The sequence below is a fragment of the Trachinotus anak genome, unplaced genomic scaffold (genome assembly GCF_046630095.1).
Source record: "Trachinotus anak isolate AG129_WGS33_773 ecotype Australia unplaced genomic scaffold, CSIRO_AGI_Tana_v1 ptg000009l, whole genome shotgun sequence".
Lineage (NCBI taxonomy): Eukaryota > Metazoa > Chordata > Actinopteri > Carangiformes > Carangidae > Trachinotus > Trachinotus anak.
This window is the reverse complement of record NW_027273860.1, coordinates 1,558,714-1,577,822: the sequence shown is the minus strand read 5'-3', so window position 1 is coordinate 1,577,822 and position 19,109 is coordinate 1,558,714. Positions and strand designations below refer to the sequence as shown.

At 41.1% G+C, this 19,109-nt stretch overlaps 1 protein-coding gene across 1 annotated transcript in view; it reads right to left on the bottom strand.

The window, feature by feature from the left end:
• The window catches only part of LOC139625733 (uncharacterized), a 43,723-nt gene extending 25,557 nt beyond the window's left edge, over positions 1-18,166 (bottom strand). The window contains exons 1-11 of the mRNA XM_071485912.1: positions 18,027-18,166; positions 14,317-14,552; positions 12,315-14,106; positions 9,768-9,941; positions 7,661-7,837; positions 7,082-7,255; positions 5,556-5,732; positions 4,204-4,377; positions 2,968-3,008; positions 1,944-2,263; positions 121-329 (exon numbers count right to left, since the gene is read on the bottom strand). Coding sequence (XP_071342013.1) covers positions 121-329; positions 1,944-2,263; positions 2,968-3,008; positions 4,204-4,377; positions 5,556-5,732; positions 7,082-7,255; positions 7,661-7,837; positions 9,768-9,941; positions 12,315-14,106; positions 14,317-14,552; positions 18,027-18,148 — 3,596 coding nt within the window. The 5' untranslated portion in view covers positions 18,149-18,166. The remainder of the gene's footprint in view (positions 1-120; positions 330-1,943; positions 2,264-2,967; positions 3,009-4,203; positions 4,378-5,555; positions 5,733-7,081; positions 7,256-7,660; positions 7,838-9,767; positions 9,942-12,314; positions 14,107-14,316; positions 14,553-18,026) is intronic.
• Between the last annotated feature and the right edge of the window lie 943 nt (positions 18,167-19,109).

The window sequence follows — 19,109 nt, the reverse complement described above, 5'->3', positions numbered from 1 at the left end:
AAGTTCCTGCTTGACAAGGTTTAGAAAGTGGAATTTTAGAAAATGTGAACTCACTGTCACAATGATTCATGTGAACAGTTCACATTCATCTCAGCACAGAACTACAACACGGTGCCTGACCTCAGACTCTCCAGTCTACAGTCCGGACTCTCCAGGATACAACACAGCAGCTCCAGTCCTGACTCCTCCAGGTCCCAGGTCCCACTCAGGTCCAGATGGGTGGGGTTGGAGTTCAGAGCTGAGACCAGAGAGGTACAGCTGAGCCCTGACAAACTGCACTCCATCGTCCTGAATGAAGAGTAAATGATATAAATAAAATTATTGATAATCTAATCAGATGTTTCCAAATCGATCATCTCTTCTCTACCGACTCGATGCATCCAACATCCATCAGGCGCAGCGTCCACCATCACACATCCCCTCACACTTCTTCACACACACTTCACTATCGCTGCAGAGACTTTTCTTTCTCAGTCAACTGAAGAAATTCAAAGAGAAACGGAGTCTGTTCCTTCAGTTTCCTGCAGCCTCCATTCACAGGATGATCACCTCAGCTGGTCCGGTCCGGTCCGGTCCGTCCCGCACCAGACAAGTTCACAAGCAGCGCTAACACCCAGGAGGAGAGCAGAAACCCGCTAAGTCCCCGGCACCGGTCCCCTCCTGTGTCCCTGTCTTTGGGTGTATTGATGAAAAGTCCGGCAGGGTCCATTTTAACCCCGCTATCCTGGCGTTTACCCGCTGTGGGGACATTTCCCGACACAGATCTGAGGAGGCTCAAACTGTTCTGACGAAACTGCGTCAACAGCCACGTTTGTGACCATATTTGGGTGAGAGGATGTGGAACTGGGAGGAGCCAGGGGCGGATCCGGCTGGGAACCCGGGGTCACTGAGCACGCCCCATTAGTGAGAAAGACTTCAGGGCTGAGAAAGTGCTGAGAATACTGGAAAATCCAGCCTGAACTGGCAGCTTGCATTGTCTTTTCATTTCAGTTTGGGCCTCAGTCACAGTAGTAATAGTTTTCCTTGGTACTGCTTCATCATCGCTGTTCCCATACACTCAGCACCCCCTCAATCCCTGACCCTAATTCCTACCCTTCATCATCATCATCATCATCCCCCCTCAGGACCCATGAGAGCCGTACTCCTTCTGGATTTACGGCTTACAGGTTCATCTGCTTGCCTCCAGCAGTATCTGACTTCCACACACACACACACACACACACACACAGCACATTTCCTATGATCAGGAATCATCCAAAGCATCATAGTGTTCGAGGCGAGGCAAACTGTCTCCCTCATTTCATCTGCTGGCTTGTTTTTCTCGTGCTCATGTCGCACAGCACTCGAGTCAGCTGGACGGTTGACGACATCTTTCTTGATGTCTTGGAGCCTCCAGCAGTGTATTTTTTATTGTGTATTCTGCTCACACAATTCCAAATAAATTCTTACGCTTTTCCAACGCACATAGTCATCACTCCCATCGCTCTTACTTTTATGACACTTCAGTAGTGTCTGATGTTCAGCTGTGGCCCTCTTCCTTCTGTGTGTGTGTGGCAGTCATCAGAGGTCCGGCACCTACTGTATTTAAAGGAAGAGTTTGATTAGTCAACAAGCAGCAGCTGATCATCAACTCACCTGGCAGTGCTCTCATAAGTCACCTCCACACCTCTGTCCTGCAGCTGAATGCCATCCATGCCCACAGCTTTATACAGTGAATACATTTACACGTGCATTTAAACACACAGATAAAATGGTGGACAGTATATGCTTTGCACTATATGGAGTATATGGAGTAATTTCAGACACAGACCAAGTTTTGTTGAATCACAGTGCAAATCTTTATTAAAAGACTTTAACAACAACACTTCTCTTTTAGAGACCACAGTAAGTAATGTGAGACTGCAAAACAGACTCCTCCTCACACTCCACAGTTTCTGGCTTTAGTTTCTGTTTAATCCGAGGTGTTTGGAAAGGTATGGATCCACCTCACAGAGAGCATCGATCAGAACCAAGCTGGCTTCATTTCCCTTACTCCGCACAGTGTCGATCACGTCCGATGCTTTTTCTCTTCTGTTTTTTGTGCTTGCTGACTGCTTTTCTTCATTGTTTATAACACAACGCTGAAAAAGTACATCCAAAAGCTCGTTTAGAACAGCTTCAGACACTCTGTTAATGAAATCTAGCCGAACCTCGAATAGCTTCTCCTCAGCTGTGGGGTTGTCCTCTGCTGGGACATGTCTTTTAACACTTTCCCTTCTTGGACCTAAAAGAAAACCAGACAAAAGACTTTTGTTTAAATAACCAAACTATCAGTTTTTAACAGAGATTAATGACTAAAGTCCAAAAGAAATGAAATGTCATGTTTTTGTCTGCTGCAGCATCTGCTCTGCAAATCACTTGTCCTGTGTTCAGAGACCAAAAGTGAGAAAAGTATATTTTATATTTTCTGGTCTGTGTCATTTCCTACTGTGTAACACCTGCAGCCTGCCAGCTGTCAATCAACGCTGGCTCACTCTGTCTAAGACTCAGACTGAATTCAGACAAGTCCAAGTCAGGAGTGACAGTAAAGACAAAATGAACAACAGTCCTGTTCCTTGACTAAGCGTTAACCAGCGCACATTTATCTCAAGGCTCTTTACAGGGTAAGGCCGAGACCTTACTTTGTTATAGAGAAAAACCCAACAGTTCCCATAAAGAGCAAGTGCACATTAGTTCTTAATCCTGTTATTACCGAATTGATCATAGTTCAGTCATTTGTCTTTTCATTGAAATATTCTGATAATATAGTTGTGCTTGCAAACAAAGTCTGTTAATCTTCCTCCAACTTCAGATTCCCTTGAAACAAACACACTCTGTAGTTCTTTAAGAACTCAAATCAAAATGTAATTTATAAATATTTTGGCTGATGAAATTTTAGATTTTATTGACGACAGACAGATGAATAGGAGACAGTGTCTCAGTACTCACAGGTTTTGTCTCTGGAAACTTTAATCTCCCTTCCACTGACCCTGTAGAGACAAACACAACAGTTCCAAAGTGAGTAAAAAATAATCAGGTTTCATCTGAGTCAGCTTTATTAAACCTAACGATGTGACGATCCCACATCAGTCTCACCCAGCTGATTATTAACTGATCCTGTATCAATGAGCCTGATCAGTGGGTTAGTTAGCAGTCTCACTTTTAGGCAGGGTACCATGCTATGACCATGATAACCAGCCCTGGGACAAGTTAGGTTTAAAGGATCAGATCAAAATGTATGGACAACCTGCCTCTCAACCAATCAGGGGCAGCATTTATAACCATTCTGTACACACCAAACAGGGCCTGAAAGAGGCATACTCCAGTTTCCATGCAAGTTAGTGTCTATAGAAACAAACTTGGTGAGAGAATGTGTGTAAATGTATGGAAACTCTGAAACCATGTGTACCAACTTTTTGGGAAAATTGAACTGAAGCCAGGTTGTAGAAATTAAATGTGAGAGACATCATTACACATATGATGATGCCTCTCACACATTTGATTTCACTTCATAACACAGGTTATTTAAAGATCCACTTTATCATATGCATTTAAACCGGCATGTTATTTGTGCTTGTGTTGGTGAGCCAGACCTATTACATTAGCACCTTTCAGTTGTAAAAAATATGACACAACAACACAAATTCTGCTCAATATTTTTTACAGTGCATGTGTGCATGCTGTCAGCCAGCTTGTGTTTTTTTTCATTCCTAAAGTCTTTTAACTCCCCTAAAATTCTTTCTGATTTCTCTTGTTGATGTAGAATTACATCAAAATGGACTGAAAATGCCACAAACAGTGGCAGTAGTTTATCTGATCAAATGGTGCAGTGCTGTCAATCAACACCCTTGCACCAAACTGTCTCTTCATTACTTCCAGAGAGCTGATTGGCTGGTTTTAACTGAGCCAGTGTCTGTTAGAGTGAAAAGCCGGAGTTAAGCCCAAACTAAGCTGAATGACGTTCATCTGGCTTCATGAGGCAGACTCTTTGTAGTCCTAATGTATTTCTGATTACTGGTGTCTGATTGGCTGACTGTTCTCTCTCTGTCTTTCTGTCCAATCCTGAAGCCTCTCACAGCTTCACTGAGGAAAGCAGCCACTGAGGAGGCTGGAGGTTTACAGGGAACCAAAATTTAGTACAATACTGCTGAAAGCAGCATGGACTGACTCCAACTCTCTACTAACCTCAGAGTCTCCAGTCCACAGTCTGGACTCTTCACAAGGTCACACAGCTCCTTCACATCTGAATCCTGCAGCTTGTTGTAGCTCAGGTCCAGTTCTCTCAGATGGGAGGGGTTGGACTTCAGAGCTGAGACCAGAGAAGCACAGCTGATCTCTGACAAACCGCAGTTCTTCAACCTGATATTAGAATAAAACATGTAAACTGTAAATAGAGAACAAATGTCAGATCAGATTATGACAGTGGTATGTGGAAACTCACACTGTGGCATTATTTCCCTTGTTTTAGTGTCTTTCATTCAGATATTGGTTTCAAGCATTCAGTCAGTGTTGACCTAGCCATATCACACTCTGTTACACACAACCATCTGTGAAGGCACTGGAAACTGTTTGGAAAAGGCAGGCACTCTCAAAAAATACTTGGCAGGTTATTGGATGAATCATCTATCCATCACCATTTATCACAGACAAGGGACTAACACCTGAGACACGCCCATCGCTGCCAGTAGTTCAGACCTCATGGGACGCTGATTGGTCCGAACTACTGGTTCAGCCACAAGCAAGTAGCTTGGACCATTGCAAAATTGATTCTCAACTGCAAGGAATCCATCTGCCTTGCAAGGTTAAATGGGTCAAACTTAAAATATTCAGTCTTGATTCAGTAAAAAGGTCTTACTTGGTCCTGGTCTCTATCCTGCAGATGAGCTCAGGAAATCCAAAACTCAACACAAATTAAACTGGACAAAAACCCAATAATGACAATGATAATTTGTTGGCACCTACAAAAACACTGGAGGACACCTTACAATACAAGATTTGTAGTTAATGGACTGAAACATACAACCAACAGTGTTGTCTTTTGAGCCTTTTCCTCCTTTAGACATTTAACAAGTAAATTCAACTCCATTGAAAAAATACAACAAAGATTAAATTTAAAAAAATGACACACACAATTATAGAGAACTGACATTAGTCTGAGCAGAAATGAATTTAAAATAGGTGTAATTCAATGTATTTGTATAAATATTAGTTCTGAGGATCTTCTGTATGTTGTTGTAATAAAGATTAATGACTTTTAACAACTAACTCTCAACATTTTCCTCTGACTAAGAGAAGTATGTGTGTGGGGGTTCTGAGGGTTTAATTGAAGTGAGCAGATATTATTCATGACTCACTGGAATGAAATGAAACTGAAAAATAATTCTCAGTCTGTTGGTAAGGTGGGAAAATGATAATATGAAATAAGAATTTAACTTGTCACTTGTAACTAATGGATTCAAGTTATGTATGAAGATAAATTAGGTTCAGTTGTGGATCAAAGATATAAGATCTACAGCAGTAACAGACAGTGAACTGACCTCAGAGTCTCCAGTCTGCAGAATTGACTCTCCAGAAAACCACACAGCTCCTTCACTCCTGAATCCTCCACATCCCAGTTTTCACCCAGGTCCAGTTCTCTCAGATGGGAGGGGTTGGAGTGCAGAACTGAGGCCAGAGAAGAACAGCTGTTCGCTGACAAACTGCAGTTCATCAATCTGAATAAAGAATAAATCACGTAGATAAAATCATTGATAATCCAATCAGTTATGTCCCAATCAATGAGCTTTTCTCTAAAATGAGAAAGAAATATCTATATTCTGACCTGTCGACAAGTTTGCCAATAAACTCTTTTCACTTTACATCCTGCTTGAGTGCTTCTGAGTCTGCACTGAGGTCCAGGCATAAACAAATCGTACCAAGAATGACTTTGTCCTTCTTTTATTGTAGATCATCATCATGTCAGCCTTCTACAAACATCATCCAAATGTCACCGCAACAATTTTACACCTGTTCATGTCAACACAGATTCATAACACGCTGCTGACCTCAGTACACTCTGTAAATATTGAATTAATATCAAATCAGACATGTTGGACTAAAAACTTATGACAATACTTTTATTAATGACTGAACTGGATCAAATTTTGAATATTCAGTCTTGATCCAGTAAAAAGGTCTTTTTTGGTTCTAGTCTCTGATCTGCTGATTAGATCAGGAAATCCAACTGAACTGAACAAAAACTGTTTTAAACCCAGATTACACGTGATTTAATGGAAACCTTTGCAATAACTTCATTTATAAATTCTTTTACAATTCCTTTTTTTAATCTATATTAAAATATGAAATTAAGGGAATGCTTTATTACTTTTTCCATGATACCCCTGGCCCTCCATAATTTACAGACTAAATTAATATAAATAATGGAGGAATGGACAGACAGTAGGACTTCCAGAGCTCCTCAGAGGTAGGGAGTCACCACTGCTTTGCTGGTTTTGCTGGTTTATGATGCTGGTGGAGTCATGCCCTGACAGTTAGTGCAAAATGGACTGAATGGTTGACTTTTGGAGATTCTAACCAGTCTCACAAGGTACAACATATCATTATTGACAAAAGTTAGAGCATTTAAATCTTCATAACACCTTTGTAGAAACTTCATTAAAAACTTTGTGTATTTGTAACCAGTGGGTTCCAATAGGTTCTAGTCCTGAGGATCTTCTGTATGTTTTTGTGATAAATATTAATTGACTTTTAACAACTAACACTGGACAATTTCTACAGTGTATTTAGAAAACATTAGTCCTCTGACTGAGAGAAATATGTATTAGTTCCGAAGGATTAATTGAAGTAAACAGACATTATTCATGACAACTGACTGAAATGAACTGAAACTGAAGAAATAATTCTTAGTCTTAGAGAAGAAAAACTGGAAATATGTAACATTGACAATTTAAAATGTCATAAATTAATTAAAGACTACCAGATTAAAATTATGTATGAAGCTAAATTAGGTTCAGTTGTGGATTTAAGATATAAGACCTAAAACAGTAACAGTCAGTGAACTGACCTCAGAGTCTCCAGTCCACAGTCTTGATTCTTCAGAAAACCACACAGCATCTTCACTCCTGAATCCTGCAGGTTGTTTTCACTCAACTGCAGGTGTCTCAGATGGGAGGGGTTGGACTTCAGAGCTGAGGCCAGAGAAGAACAGCTGATCTCTGACAACCTGCAGTTCATCAACCTGAATAAAGAATAAATCATGTAGATACAATTATTGATAGTCTGATCAGTTATGTCAGTTTGTCCTTCTGTTATTTTGGATCATCATCATGTCAGCCTTCTACACACATCATCCAAATGTCACCACAACATTCATACACCTTTTCATGTCAACGCAGATTCATAACACGCTGCTGACCTCAATACAGTCTGTAAATATAGAATAATTTTGTTGCTGCCTTTCAAAACACCCAAGGACACCTTACAATACAAGATTTACAGTTCATGGATTATAACATGTAAAACCAACTGTGTGGTCCTTTAAGCCTTTTCCTCTTTAACACATTTAACAAGTAAAAATAGAACAATTTTCACAATCTTCAAAAGGTGATTGTACAATTTATCATGTAACAGACAGTGAACTGACCTCAGAGTCTCCAGTCTACAGTCTGGACTCTGCAGAAATCCACACAGCTCCTTCACTGCTGGATCCTGCAGGTTCTGGTTGTAGCTCAGGTCCAGTTCTCTCAGATGGGAGGGGTTGGACTTCAGAGCTGAGGCCAGAAAAGAACAGCTGATCTCTGACAAACTGCAGGAACTCAACCTGAATAAAGAATAAATCATGTTACTTTAGAAAACAAAGTTCCTACTCAAACGTTCCAATGTTTCATCATCTGTTCAGAGCTGAAGAAGGTTTAGAAAGTAGAAGTTTAGAAAATGAAAGTCAAACACCTGAACCAACAGGAAGCAGGTTAAAAACAGTCAAATACAAACAGTGACAAACAGCTCTCATTAATATCAATGACAATGTGCTGCTGCTTCAATAAAGACGTAGTGACTCCACCTCTTGAACTCTACCAGCTCCACCTGTGGCTCCATCTATACAAACTCATGTGGTGAAGCCAAATTTATCTGAGATTCTACTGAAGATCCTCAAGTTTTCAAAGATAACAAACATTTCAGACTCAACTTTCTCTGAGTGACTTTGTCTGTCTGTAATCCTTCATACAGGCTTGTTAGGCAGTTTCATCTGAGAGCCAAGCCCACTCAGTCATAATTCCACTAATCTCACTAAAAGGCACTATTTAGCAACCTCTCTGAATGAATTACGGCCCTTGACCACTAACATGGTGTCAGAATGAGTTTGTGTCTGAGTGTGAGAGTGCGGTCAGTCTACAGGGTCATTAGGTGGACATCCCCTCAGTAACTGGTGTTTCACACCCAGAGGGTTCAACAGTTCAACACCTTCTTTACCTGCACCTACACACTCAACACAACCCCTCCGTAACAGGTTCAATTCAGTCCTGTATCACCAGTATGCCAACTACAACTAGCTAACTCCACATCAGGCTACAAAGCATGGTGCTACCATTGGCAGGATGCTGCTCAGCCCACCAAGCAAAAGCCAACTGATCAGCCTCAGATGCCTCATAGCAAGTAACAAAGTATCCACTACTATTTACCTAACTTGCCTGCTAAGATATTTTATCATGCCAATTAGCAGTTAGAATGCTGACAGGGTGCTAAGCTAACCAGAATACTAGCAGCATGCCATACCAACCAACATGCTGCCTGAGCCAACAATACTCACCCCATTTTGGTAATCCACCAAACAAACCAGCCATGCTTCTTCTGCTTTCTCATTTTAACAGCAATAAGCCAAACAGTTCTGGTTAAAGCATCATGTGACCTGTTTTTTCCTCTCTCACCTTTCCTCTAACCCACAGCCATTCACTAGAACTGGCTGCTGTTTCTGCTCTTCACGGAACAGCGACCAGACTGATCTGACAACGAAGCCCCTACAGCCAACCTCCACTGAACGTCAGATTTCCAACCACCCTCCTCTGCCTCTGTTGTCAGCTCTGAGTATCTGAGCTGTTTCCTTTCATAGGCCATTTCTACAGCATCCTCCCAAGGCACTGTCAGGCAACCCACAATACAAGATCTAGTCTTAGATCAGATTAGAGGTGTTTCCCTAAATCTACTGTCATTTGTGACTGGCTGTCTACAGCTGCTGTACATCATGGTTTTTGTTGCAGTCTGGGGGTCTGTGGCTTCAAATGATTCTGCAATGCTGACATGAAAACAGACCAACATTTACGTAGATGTGTTTCCACAAATATTTTTGAAATAACTTTTTATGGTGTCATACATAATCATCACTGAAGTCACTTCAGCTAGGTCCAACATTTATTTGTTGCACAGAGTAGCAGCTTTTGTCATATTAGAATAAGCAGCAGTACCAGAAGATCTGGGAGTTTGTTACAGTTTGATTTTCATCAAGTTTCTTAGTTTAAGAGAAAAATATTTTTTTCAAAAACTGTGTACATTTTCTACTGCTCTTATCAAACATGTTTACTAGTCTCGCCTTTCTTCTTTTTGTAGCAATTACAACAGAGGGTTTTCATCTTTACCAACTTTTTCTTTAATTCAGAAAACCTAGAAATTTATGAACCAATGAAAAATTGAAGCATCAAAGACTTTAACTCAATATGTACAAAAGAAACTACAACAGCTGCAGTCGGTGAACTGACCTCAGAGTCTCCAGTCTACAGTTTGGACTCTCCAGTCCACCAGACACAAGCTTCACTTTTGAATCCTGCACGTTGTTTCCACTTAGGTTCAGCTCTCGCAGATGGGAGGGGTTGGACTTCAGAGCTGAGGCCACGACTTCACAGGAGGTCTCTGAGAGCTCATATGCTTTAAGTCTGTGATTAGAGAAAATACAAAATCCGTGACAATAATATTAGACAATTTGTAATAAAAATACACTCATTGTATATGATGACAAAACATGTCATACTTTTATTAACACCTGCTCTGCACATCCTTGGTTCAGCTCATCTTCTCTTACTGTGTTTGACATGAAACTATAATTCTCAACATTATCTCTTAGACCTGCAGAGTTCTAATGGGAATCTTAGTTTTACTTAAGTCTTATAGCTGAAGGTGAGAAATTCATGTAATATTTATGTTTCCATAATGTATCTAACTCCATAGAGTTAGAACGAAACCATTATGTTCCTTGATGTCCATTATTTTTAAATTTACCCCAGAGAACTTTTCTCTTTGTTGGAGGAAATTTTGAGAATTGGAAATCCACTCATTAATTTGGAGAGTCATGTCTCTTGTTGACAGAGCTATGTATAATTGAGTGTCATCTGCATAGTTGTGCTAAGCAATATTCTTCTTATTAATAATTTGGCCTAGCAGGAGCATGTAGGTGTTTAATAGGAGAGGTCCACACGTCATGCTATCTCGCCCAGATATGTAGCTGCCAACAAAACAGTCCCTATTTTGCAGATAGGAGCTGAACCAGTCCAAAAACCATGCTGGATAGTCCAACCCAGTCTTCCAGTCTGTCTAGTAGTATTGAATGATCAACAGTGTCAAAAGCAGTGCTGACATCCAGTAGCCTAACAAAAGGACTGAAATTTTGAGTCAGTGTTCATGTGAATGTCATCTAGGACCTTAATGAAAGCAGTTTTGGTGCTGTGATTGAGTTGATAACCTGATTGGAATTTGTCTAAAAGATCATTTGAAGTAAAAAATTGTTAAGTTGTTGGTGGACAGGAAGGAGCTGTTACCTATTCTCAGTAAGTTTGTTGCCAAGCAGTTATTAACATTTTTGAGAAAGTTTGTTGGAAAGGTGCCAAGGCTGACATGAAGTTTCTTCTAGGATGTTGCAGTCAATGTCATTGAACTGGGTCATGTTTATCAAGTTACCTAGAGTTATTAATAACACTGTCAGACATGTTAAAATTGCAGCAGAACCACGGATATCTTTAAATGCAGAGGCAAGGGGGCCTCTTGTCACCCACAATGTTGTTTGTCTTAGGCTACATCCACACTACTATGTTTTCGTTTTAAAACAGCATTTTAAAGTGAAAAAGATATCTGTCCAGAGAAGTGTTTTTGTTCCTTATCAGAAACGATCTGCATCCATACTAACACATCTGTAAGAACATGTGTGACCATTCACAGACACTGGGTATGCGCAATCTGGTGTAAACAGGGAGCCGATTGTCTACTCCCAGGTGTACTCAGCTGATTAGTTGCAGAAAATACTACGAACGAGGAACAGCAAAGACAGCTGTAGCATTAACCTAAAGAATTTAACTGAACAACAGCTGCTAGCACAGACAACAGGGTCAGTAACACTTGTAATTCAAGTTCTCACTAATGGTAGCTGAGGCTTATAAGACGCAATCAAGGAGCGAAAGGGTGTGGCAACATCATCGTTTTCAAAGGTCTCTGTTTTTGCCCGTCCAGAATACAATGCAACCCCAGAGTTTTCAAACTAAAACGGGGCCAGCAGCATTTCCAAAACACCCCTTTTTTGAGGCTCAAAAAATCCATAGTAGTGTGGATGGGAGGTGAAAACATAGCAAAAGAGATGCATTTTAAAATGAAAACATAGTAATGTGGATGTAGCCTTATTGTGGGCGACAAGAGGCCCCCTTTACTAGTAGTGAGTAATGTATCCTGGAGCCTGTAGCCTGCAGTAGAGAGGTGGGGCCACGGAAGTCTGGTAAATTCACTTATTTCTAATTCCCCACCCCCAGATTTTTTTTTTAATTTTCAAACTTTTCTACTTACTACTACTTACTACTTTTCAAAGTCTTCAGACCCAACCTATGCTGACTCAAGTAACATCATTTGAGGACATTTATTAGACTTCACAAAGCTGGCTCTGAAGACACTAAAGGTTTTATACTACTGTTTTCTCATATGCAGTTGTATTCCCTAACACCTGGAAACACACACTAAGGTGTTAGATGAGCAGAGCTCCTCTATAATTTGTTTTATTAGGTTTGCATAAACCCAAAAAGATTCAAAATAACAAAAAGAGGGTTAACAAACAAATGTAAACTCAACACAAATAAAAAAAAGAACTAAACAATAATCATAGCGAACTGAAAAATCTACCAATATCTATCAACATCATCATCAATCTATCAACCTATACGTTTAGCTATGTAAAAAATATTAATGGATTTCATGCTGTGTGTAGCTGAATTTGATTAAAATACTAATCTAATATACTGATTGATAATGTTAATGATCATGTCTGGACTCACCGAGCCTTCCTGCAGTTCGTCACAGCTGAGATCAGTCTCTGTCGTCCCTCTTCTGATGTGTCGTACTTCTCCAGGTCCAATTCATCCAGAACCTCCTCTGACATCTGCAGCATGTAGGCCAGAGCTGAGCAGTGGAACACAGAAAGTTTCTTCTCTGATCTGGTCTCTGACTTCAGGAACTCTTGGATCTCCTGATGAACTGAGTGGTCGTTCATCTCCATCAGACAGTGGAAGATGTTGATGCTTCTGTCAGGAGAGATATCACCTCTGCTCATCTTCTTCAGGTTGTTGATGGCTCTCTTGTTGATTTCTGGACTTTTCTCTGTCTGACCCAGCAGACCTCCTAAGAGTCTCTGGTTGGACTCCAGAGAGAGGCCATGAAGGAAGCGAACAAACAGGTCCAGGTGACCATTTTTACTTTCAAGAGATTTCTCCATGGATCCTCTTAGGAAGACATCCAAAGATGAATGTTTGTAGTCTTCTCCCAGGAAGTTCTCCAGGACCTCTGTGTTCCTGTTGGTGTAACAGTGGAGCATGTAGACTGCAGCCAGAAACTCCTGAATGCTCAGATGAATAAAGCAGTAGACTGTTTTCTGGAAGATCACACTCTCTCTTTTGAAGATCTCAGTACAGAGTCCTGAGTACACCGCGGCCTCTGTGACATCCAGACCACACTGCTCCAGGTCTTCTTGGTAGAACATGATGTTTCCTTTCTCCAGATGTGCAAACGCCAGCCTCCCCAGCTTCAGAAGAACTTCCCTGTCAGTCTCCATCAGCTCCTGTGGACTTGTCTCATGTCCCTCATCATACTTGAGCTTCTTCCTCTTTGTCTGAACCAGCAGGAGTTGTGAGTACAGGTCAGTCAGGGTCTTGGGCAGCTCTCCTCTCTGCTCTGTAGTCAACTTGTGCTCCAGAACTGTAGCAGTGATCCAGCAGAAGACTGGGACTTGACACATGATGTGGAGGCTCCTGGACTTCTTGATGTGTGAGATGATTCTGTTGGTGAGCTCTTCATCACTGGATCTCCTCCTGAAGTACTCCTCCTTCTGGGCATCAGTGAAGCCTTGTACTTCTGTTACCCTGTCAACACATGTAGGAGGGATCTGATTGGCTGCTGCAGGTCTGGAAGTGATCCAGACCAGAGCCGAGGGAAGCAGGTTCCCCTGGATGAGGTTTGTCAGCAGCAGGTTGACTGATGACGTCTGTGTGACATCAGACACAACCTCCATGTTGGTGAAATCCAGTGAAAGTCTGCTTTCATCCAGGCCGTCCAAGATGAACACAACTTTACAGACAGCCAGCTGCTCTGCTGTGACCTTCTGTAATGTTGGATGGAAAACATGGAGCAGCCTGAGAAGACTGTACTGCTGCCCTCTGATCAGGTTCAGCTCCCTGAACGAAAGCAGAACCAGCAGACTGACATCTTGGTTCTCCAAGCCCTCTGCCCAGTCCAGACTGAACTTCTGCACTGAGAAGGTTTTTCCAACTCCAGCAACGCCGTTGGTCAGAACCACTCTGATGTGTCTCTGTTGGTCAGGTAAGGCTTTAAAGATGTCCTGACACTTGATTGGAGCGTCATGGAGGGTCTTCATCTTGGAAGCTGTCTCCAGCTGCCTCACCTCATGTTGGGTATTAACCTCTTCACTCTGTCCCTCTGTGATGTAGAGCTCAGTGTAGATCCTGTTGAGGAGGGTTTCACTTCCTGTTCCATCACTTCCTTCAGTCACATGTTCACATCTGCTCCTCAGACTGATCTTATGTTGATCTAAAACCTCCTGCAGACCACTATCTGCTGCAAGAGAAGAGACAATGTCAGACTGAAGACAGAGAATCTATTTTCATCAGCTACAGAAAAACTAAAAACAAGCAAAGAAAAGATTTTTTTATGTTGTGGTATTTTAATCATCTTAAATGTCAATGATGATATAATAATGACACTGTTTAAAATAACAGGTCCTGTTTTCAGAGATGATGACATCAGCAGACAGATGTTCAGTCTCACTTTGTACAGTGCTGGTCTGACTGGCTGTCTGCAGTCCAGGTCTGGTTCTGGGTCTTTGTCCACACTGGGGACAGGAGAAGTCTTCTGATGAACCAGACTGGTCCCAGTATGAGGTGAAGCACTGTCTGCAGAACCAGTGTCCACAGCTGGTAGAGACTGGATCCTTCAGGACGTCCTGACACAGGGCACAGCAGGACAGCTGCTCCTCGACAGAAACACTACTCCTCTTCCTCCATCTGTGGACATGAACATATGTCTTTTTAAATAAAAAAAACTTTTACAGATTATTAAAGATTAAAGATTTTCAAAACAGTGCCTAGATAATTAGATAGCAAACCAGTCACTAACCATTTAAACCCCTTGCCAGAACAGCAATTGAACATATCTTAGCAAGGGTATCAAGACATATAATATATATATATATGATATATATGTGCTGTGAAATTTCTCTAAAGGTGTGTGCATGCGACTGTAATACTAGAGTTACTTTCCATTTAAATAGGTGTGTGGTTGTGTCCTTTTTAATCGCCTTTCCAAAACCAAAAACACTAGAGTGCCCTCTTAGTGGCACACTGGTGAGCTAGGTTGTGACAATAGGTACAAAGGTACCTGAGCAGTCAGTCTGTCTCAATGGGCCAGTCTCCAGGCAAAGATGCACTTCCTCTAACATCATTCAATGGAATTAGGAACATTTACTTTAATCAATTCAGTGCTCTTAATTCCAAATTTCAGAGCTGAATGACATTTTGAAATTAAAAATACTCTTAACAGAAGGAGACAGGGCACATCTGGGCAGTGACTATCTGCAGTGCTATCACTAGCTGTTGGAAGTTAAAGCCCCCAAAGCATCACTATTGGCCATCAGCTTTAACAGAGCCTGAGAGAAGCCAAGAGCAACACCAAAGGCAACATCAGGGCTTAAGAATCAGTCAGCAACTGCCACAGACAAGGCTGGAAGACAAGGTGCCAGCCTGTGGAGCTGGGGTGCAGGGGTTTTGCAAGACAGGGCTTACAGTGTACTTCATATCACAGGCGCAAGGAGGAGAGCCATCTACAACAACACAGAGGCCCCTGAAAAAGCCTGCAGGTGGGTCTGGATCAAGAGAGCTGATCCTTGGGAGAGTGCAGCTAGGGCACCACCTGAGTTATCTCAAGGCACTTTCCAAATAGAGGTGGTCTAGACCTTCTCTTTATAGTATTTTTTATTTTTTACAGAGACCAAACAATTCCCACCAAGAGGACTTGGTGACAGTGGTAAGAAAAAACTTCCTTTAAGAGGGGGTGTTCCGGAGCGCGGATGATGTAAGACATATTTTGTGGTAGCTCCTCATTAAGACATAATTTTTATTTATTTTTTTAATTCATTGTGTGTGTCCATCTATCATTTTTGTTACATATTTGGACTGCTTTTATTATGTGAAGGATGCTTCTGCTAGGAGAGGGAGGGGGCTGGGTATTGTTTTGAGTGGTTGTGGGGGGTGGGGGGGGGTTTGTCTGTTCGGTTCTGACGGGTATAGGGGTGGTACATATCCCAACCTTCCCATCCTGATCTTCGTGGCATAATTAGAAAGGGTGTGGAGTTGAGGGTTACCCTTTATGTGGATGATCTTTTATTGTTGGTGTCTGATTTATCATGCTCCATCCCTGCAGCGCTTTCAGTCTTAGACGTATTTAGTAAAGTTTCCCTGTTTAAGTTAAATTTTAGTAAAAGTGAGATTTTTGCTGTCAACGAACATGCAAAAGAGTTTCCACTCAAAAATTTTGTGGAATATACATGGCTGACACATTGAATAATATTTACAGGAAAGATTTTCTTTCTTTGCTTACGCAAATCAAGCAACATTTCAGGAGATGGTCCCTGCTTAATTTGTCTGTTGCTGCTAGAATCAACTCTATCAGAATGAATATCTTTCCGCGTTTCTTATATTTATTTCAGTACATACCTATTTTTCTTCCTCTCTCCTTCTTCTGCAAAGTAGATAGCCTTTTTCTAGAATTTGTCTGGAATAAGGTCACAATGTCAGGTTTTAAAGAGATCCAAGGCTTTGGGTGGCTTCCTCCCACAGTCCAAAGACATGCACACTAGGTTGATTGGTGACTCTAAATTGCCCGTAGGTGTGAATGTGCTGAATTTCAACTGGCATTGGCTCCAGCCCCCCTGCAACCCGGTTCAGATAAGCGATATAGAAAATGGATGGTCTGACCATGTTAAGTGATCATCAATTATGACACTAAGTAATTAAGCTTTTCTAACTTGCTCTATTGGGGGCTTTACCTATAGAGTCCCTATCGAGCATTCTTCTAGTGCCAAAAATAATGCTCTGTCTAGGATTCAGTCAAAATCAGTTTATTTTTCTCTATCCAGTCAGACACAGATTTTGATTTATTGTGTAACACTTGATTTAGTTCTTAACACGTTGAGACAGCACAAAACATGGTTAAGTCATCTCCATACATTACTATTTTTGCCCGCGTATTTTTGCCTACATAAGTCAGATCATTGGTGAAAATAGAAACAAGGAGTGGGTCCAGGCAGCTATCTTGAGGGACTCCCCAGTACACAGCTTTGTTTTCTCAGTTAAAAAACACTCTTTGTTTTCTCAAGAACAGATAACTCTCCATCCAAGATAAAGCAGTCTATAGCTAAGCATACCCCTTAATTTGGTTTTTAGAAGGTCATGATGTACGACATCAAAAGCTGCACTAAAGTAAAGCATCACAGATCCAACTATTTTTTTGGTTGTCCATTTCTTTTAACCATCTGTCATGTGAACTTTAGCAGAATTAGTTGAGTGACACAATAATAATAATAATAATAATAATAATAATGTTGAATTTGATTGTAAACTATCTTCTCCAATAGACCTACTATTTGTCTGTTTTCTAGGATATGACTTTAGATTCTTTCAATAGTGCAGGGCACACAGAACTGATCAGATGTTTGATCAGATCAACAGATTAAACATCTGTTAAAAGTATGACAGATAGAGACAGACAAACATCTGGCTGCGACCTTGAGTAGTAGTGTTGTCTTCAAACTACTGTCTTTTGATTTTGTTCGACTGTGGTTTTATGTTTCTATACAAACAATGCTTTGGCTACAGTTAGCAAATGAGCAGTGGGAATAGAAGCTTCTGTGGCCGAGGAGCTGCAGTGTTGGTGATAATGTTTCTGGTCACAGTTTATGTGCTTATTTTTGATCAGAGCATATTTATTTGTAATGTTATACGTTTCTTTGCAGTATTGGTGGTTGTATCCTGCTGGGGTTCCAGTAGGACAATAATTTTTTTATGGGGGGGATTAGTTCGTGCTTGGCTCTTTTGCTGCGCTTTCTCTCTGCAAACAATCAGCAGTATGGGACACACCTGGGCCTGGTGCGCCCCATGCATATAGCCAGAGCAGCAGTCTGTGGCAGGCAGATCTGGTCAACTTAAACATAGCTCTGTAATTTGTGGTTTTTCTTTGTTTTTACAGCACAACACCCATACAGTACATGTTCACTCACTCTCTCCCTACACGACTGACTTTACATACCCCTCCCATCTACTTTTTGTGTTATAATTTTGTTGTAAATAAATTAGTTTTCACACTATATATACATCTCCCATTGTTTTGTTGCAGTTGAAGAGTTGGGCTGTATCATGTCAGCTATTGAAACAGACACAAATTGCTGTACAAAAACATTAAGAAGTTTGTACAAGTTCTCTTACCTTGTACCTGAAGGTCCAGGGTCATTACTGAGGGCTGCAGGATGATCTTTGGACCAATCGTAGTTCAAAGAAATGGATCCTGGAGACTCCGCCCTGTCCTCTTTATTGACGCAATCACTCATCTTTTGGACATCAGTCAGTCTGAGAGATAAACCAGTAACACTGAGTGTGAGCACATAAAGACATGAAGTACATGCAAGACTGAGAGAGCAAGAAGTACCTGAGCAGAGCTGCTCTCCACCCCTCCACCTTTACTGTACATTATATAACTGTATTTTTGAGTCACAACAAGAGACAGCAGAAACATGTTGAACAACCTTCCCTGGCTTGAATGAGATGCCGTCTTTAGCTTCCTCATCTATTGTTCAGGACCTCCATGACTGCACCTGGTTAATGGGGTTTATCTACTGTACCTTGAATAGGATTTTCTGGTCAGCTGAAGAGAAATGTGTCTGACAAACTGAGCTACAACCTACTGAAGCACCTTGTGATTTTAATTCATAATTCAGCCATGATGTTAAAAAGTTCAGAATTGAGGATTAAAGCTCGGAACAGGAGGAATAACTTTTCATTGGTGAAATAAAAAAAGTTTTTGCCACAAAGACAGTTTTCTTGTTTGGTTTAATGTGTATTATTCAGCCCATCAAAACACTGTGTCAAACTGTTGATATGAAAGAACAGGAAGTACACATACCATATTATCACCTTCTTTTCTTTCAGTGTCTTTGTGGACAGAGGTTCATTCTGACTCTTCTTCCATCCAAAGTCCACAGGGCGAAAACTGACTTTGACAGTAAAATACTAATAATATTGTATTAACTCTCACCTGCCTCAGTGTTCGTTTTCCTTCTGCTCCCATCAAGCTAAATTGGAGTCTGATCTACCTAGTGAACCTCTCTATTTTAACTTCCTCCTTTCCTTTGCAATTACAAGAAATCACATGACTCCCCCCCTCCCAAAAAAAACCTTACTATTGTATGTTTGAGTCTGAGGCTGAGACTGATTGTGAAGGCAGCAGCACCACCTGCTGTCCAAACCAACAAACTACCAGCTGAAGTCAAATGTCTCCATCTGTTCCAAGTC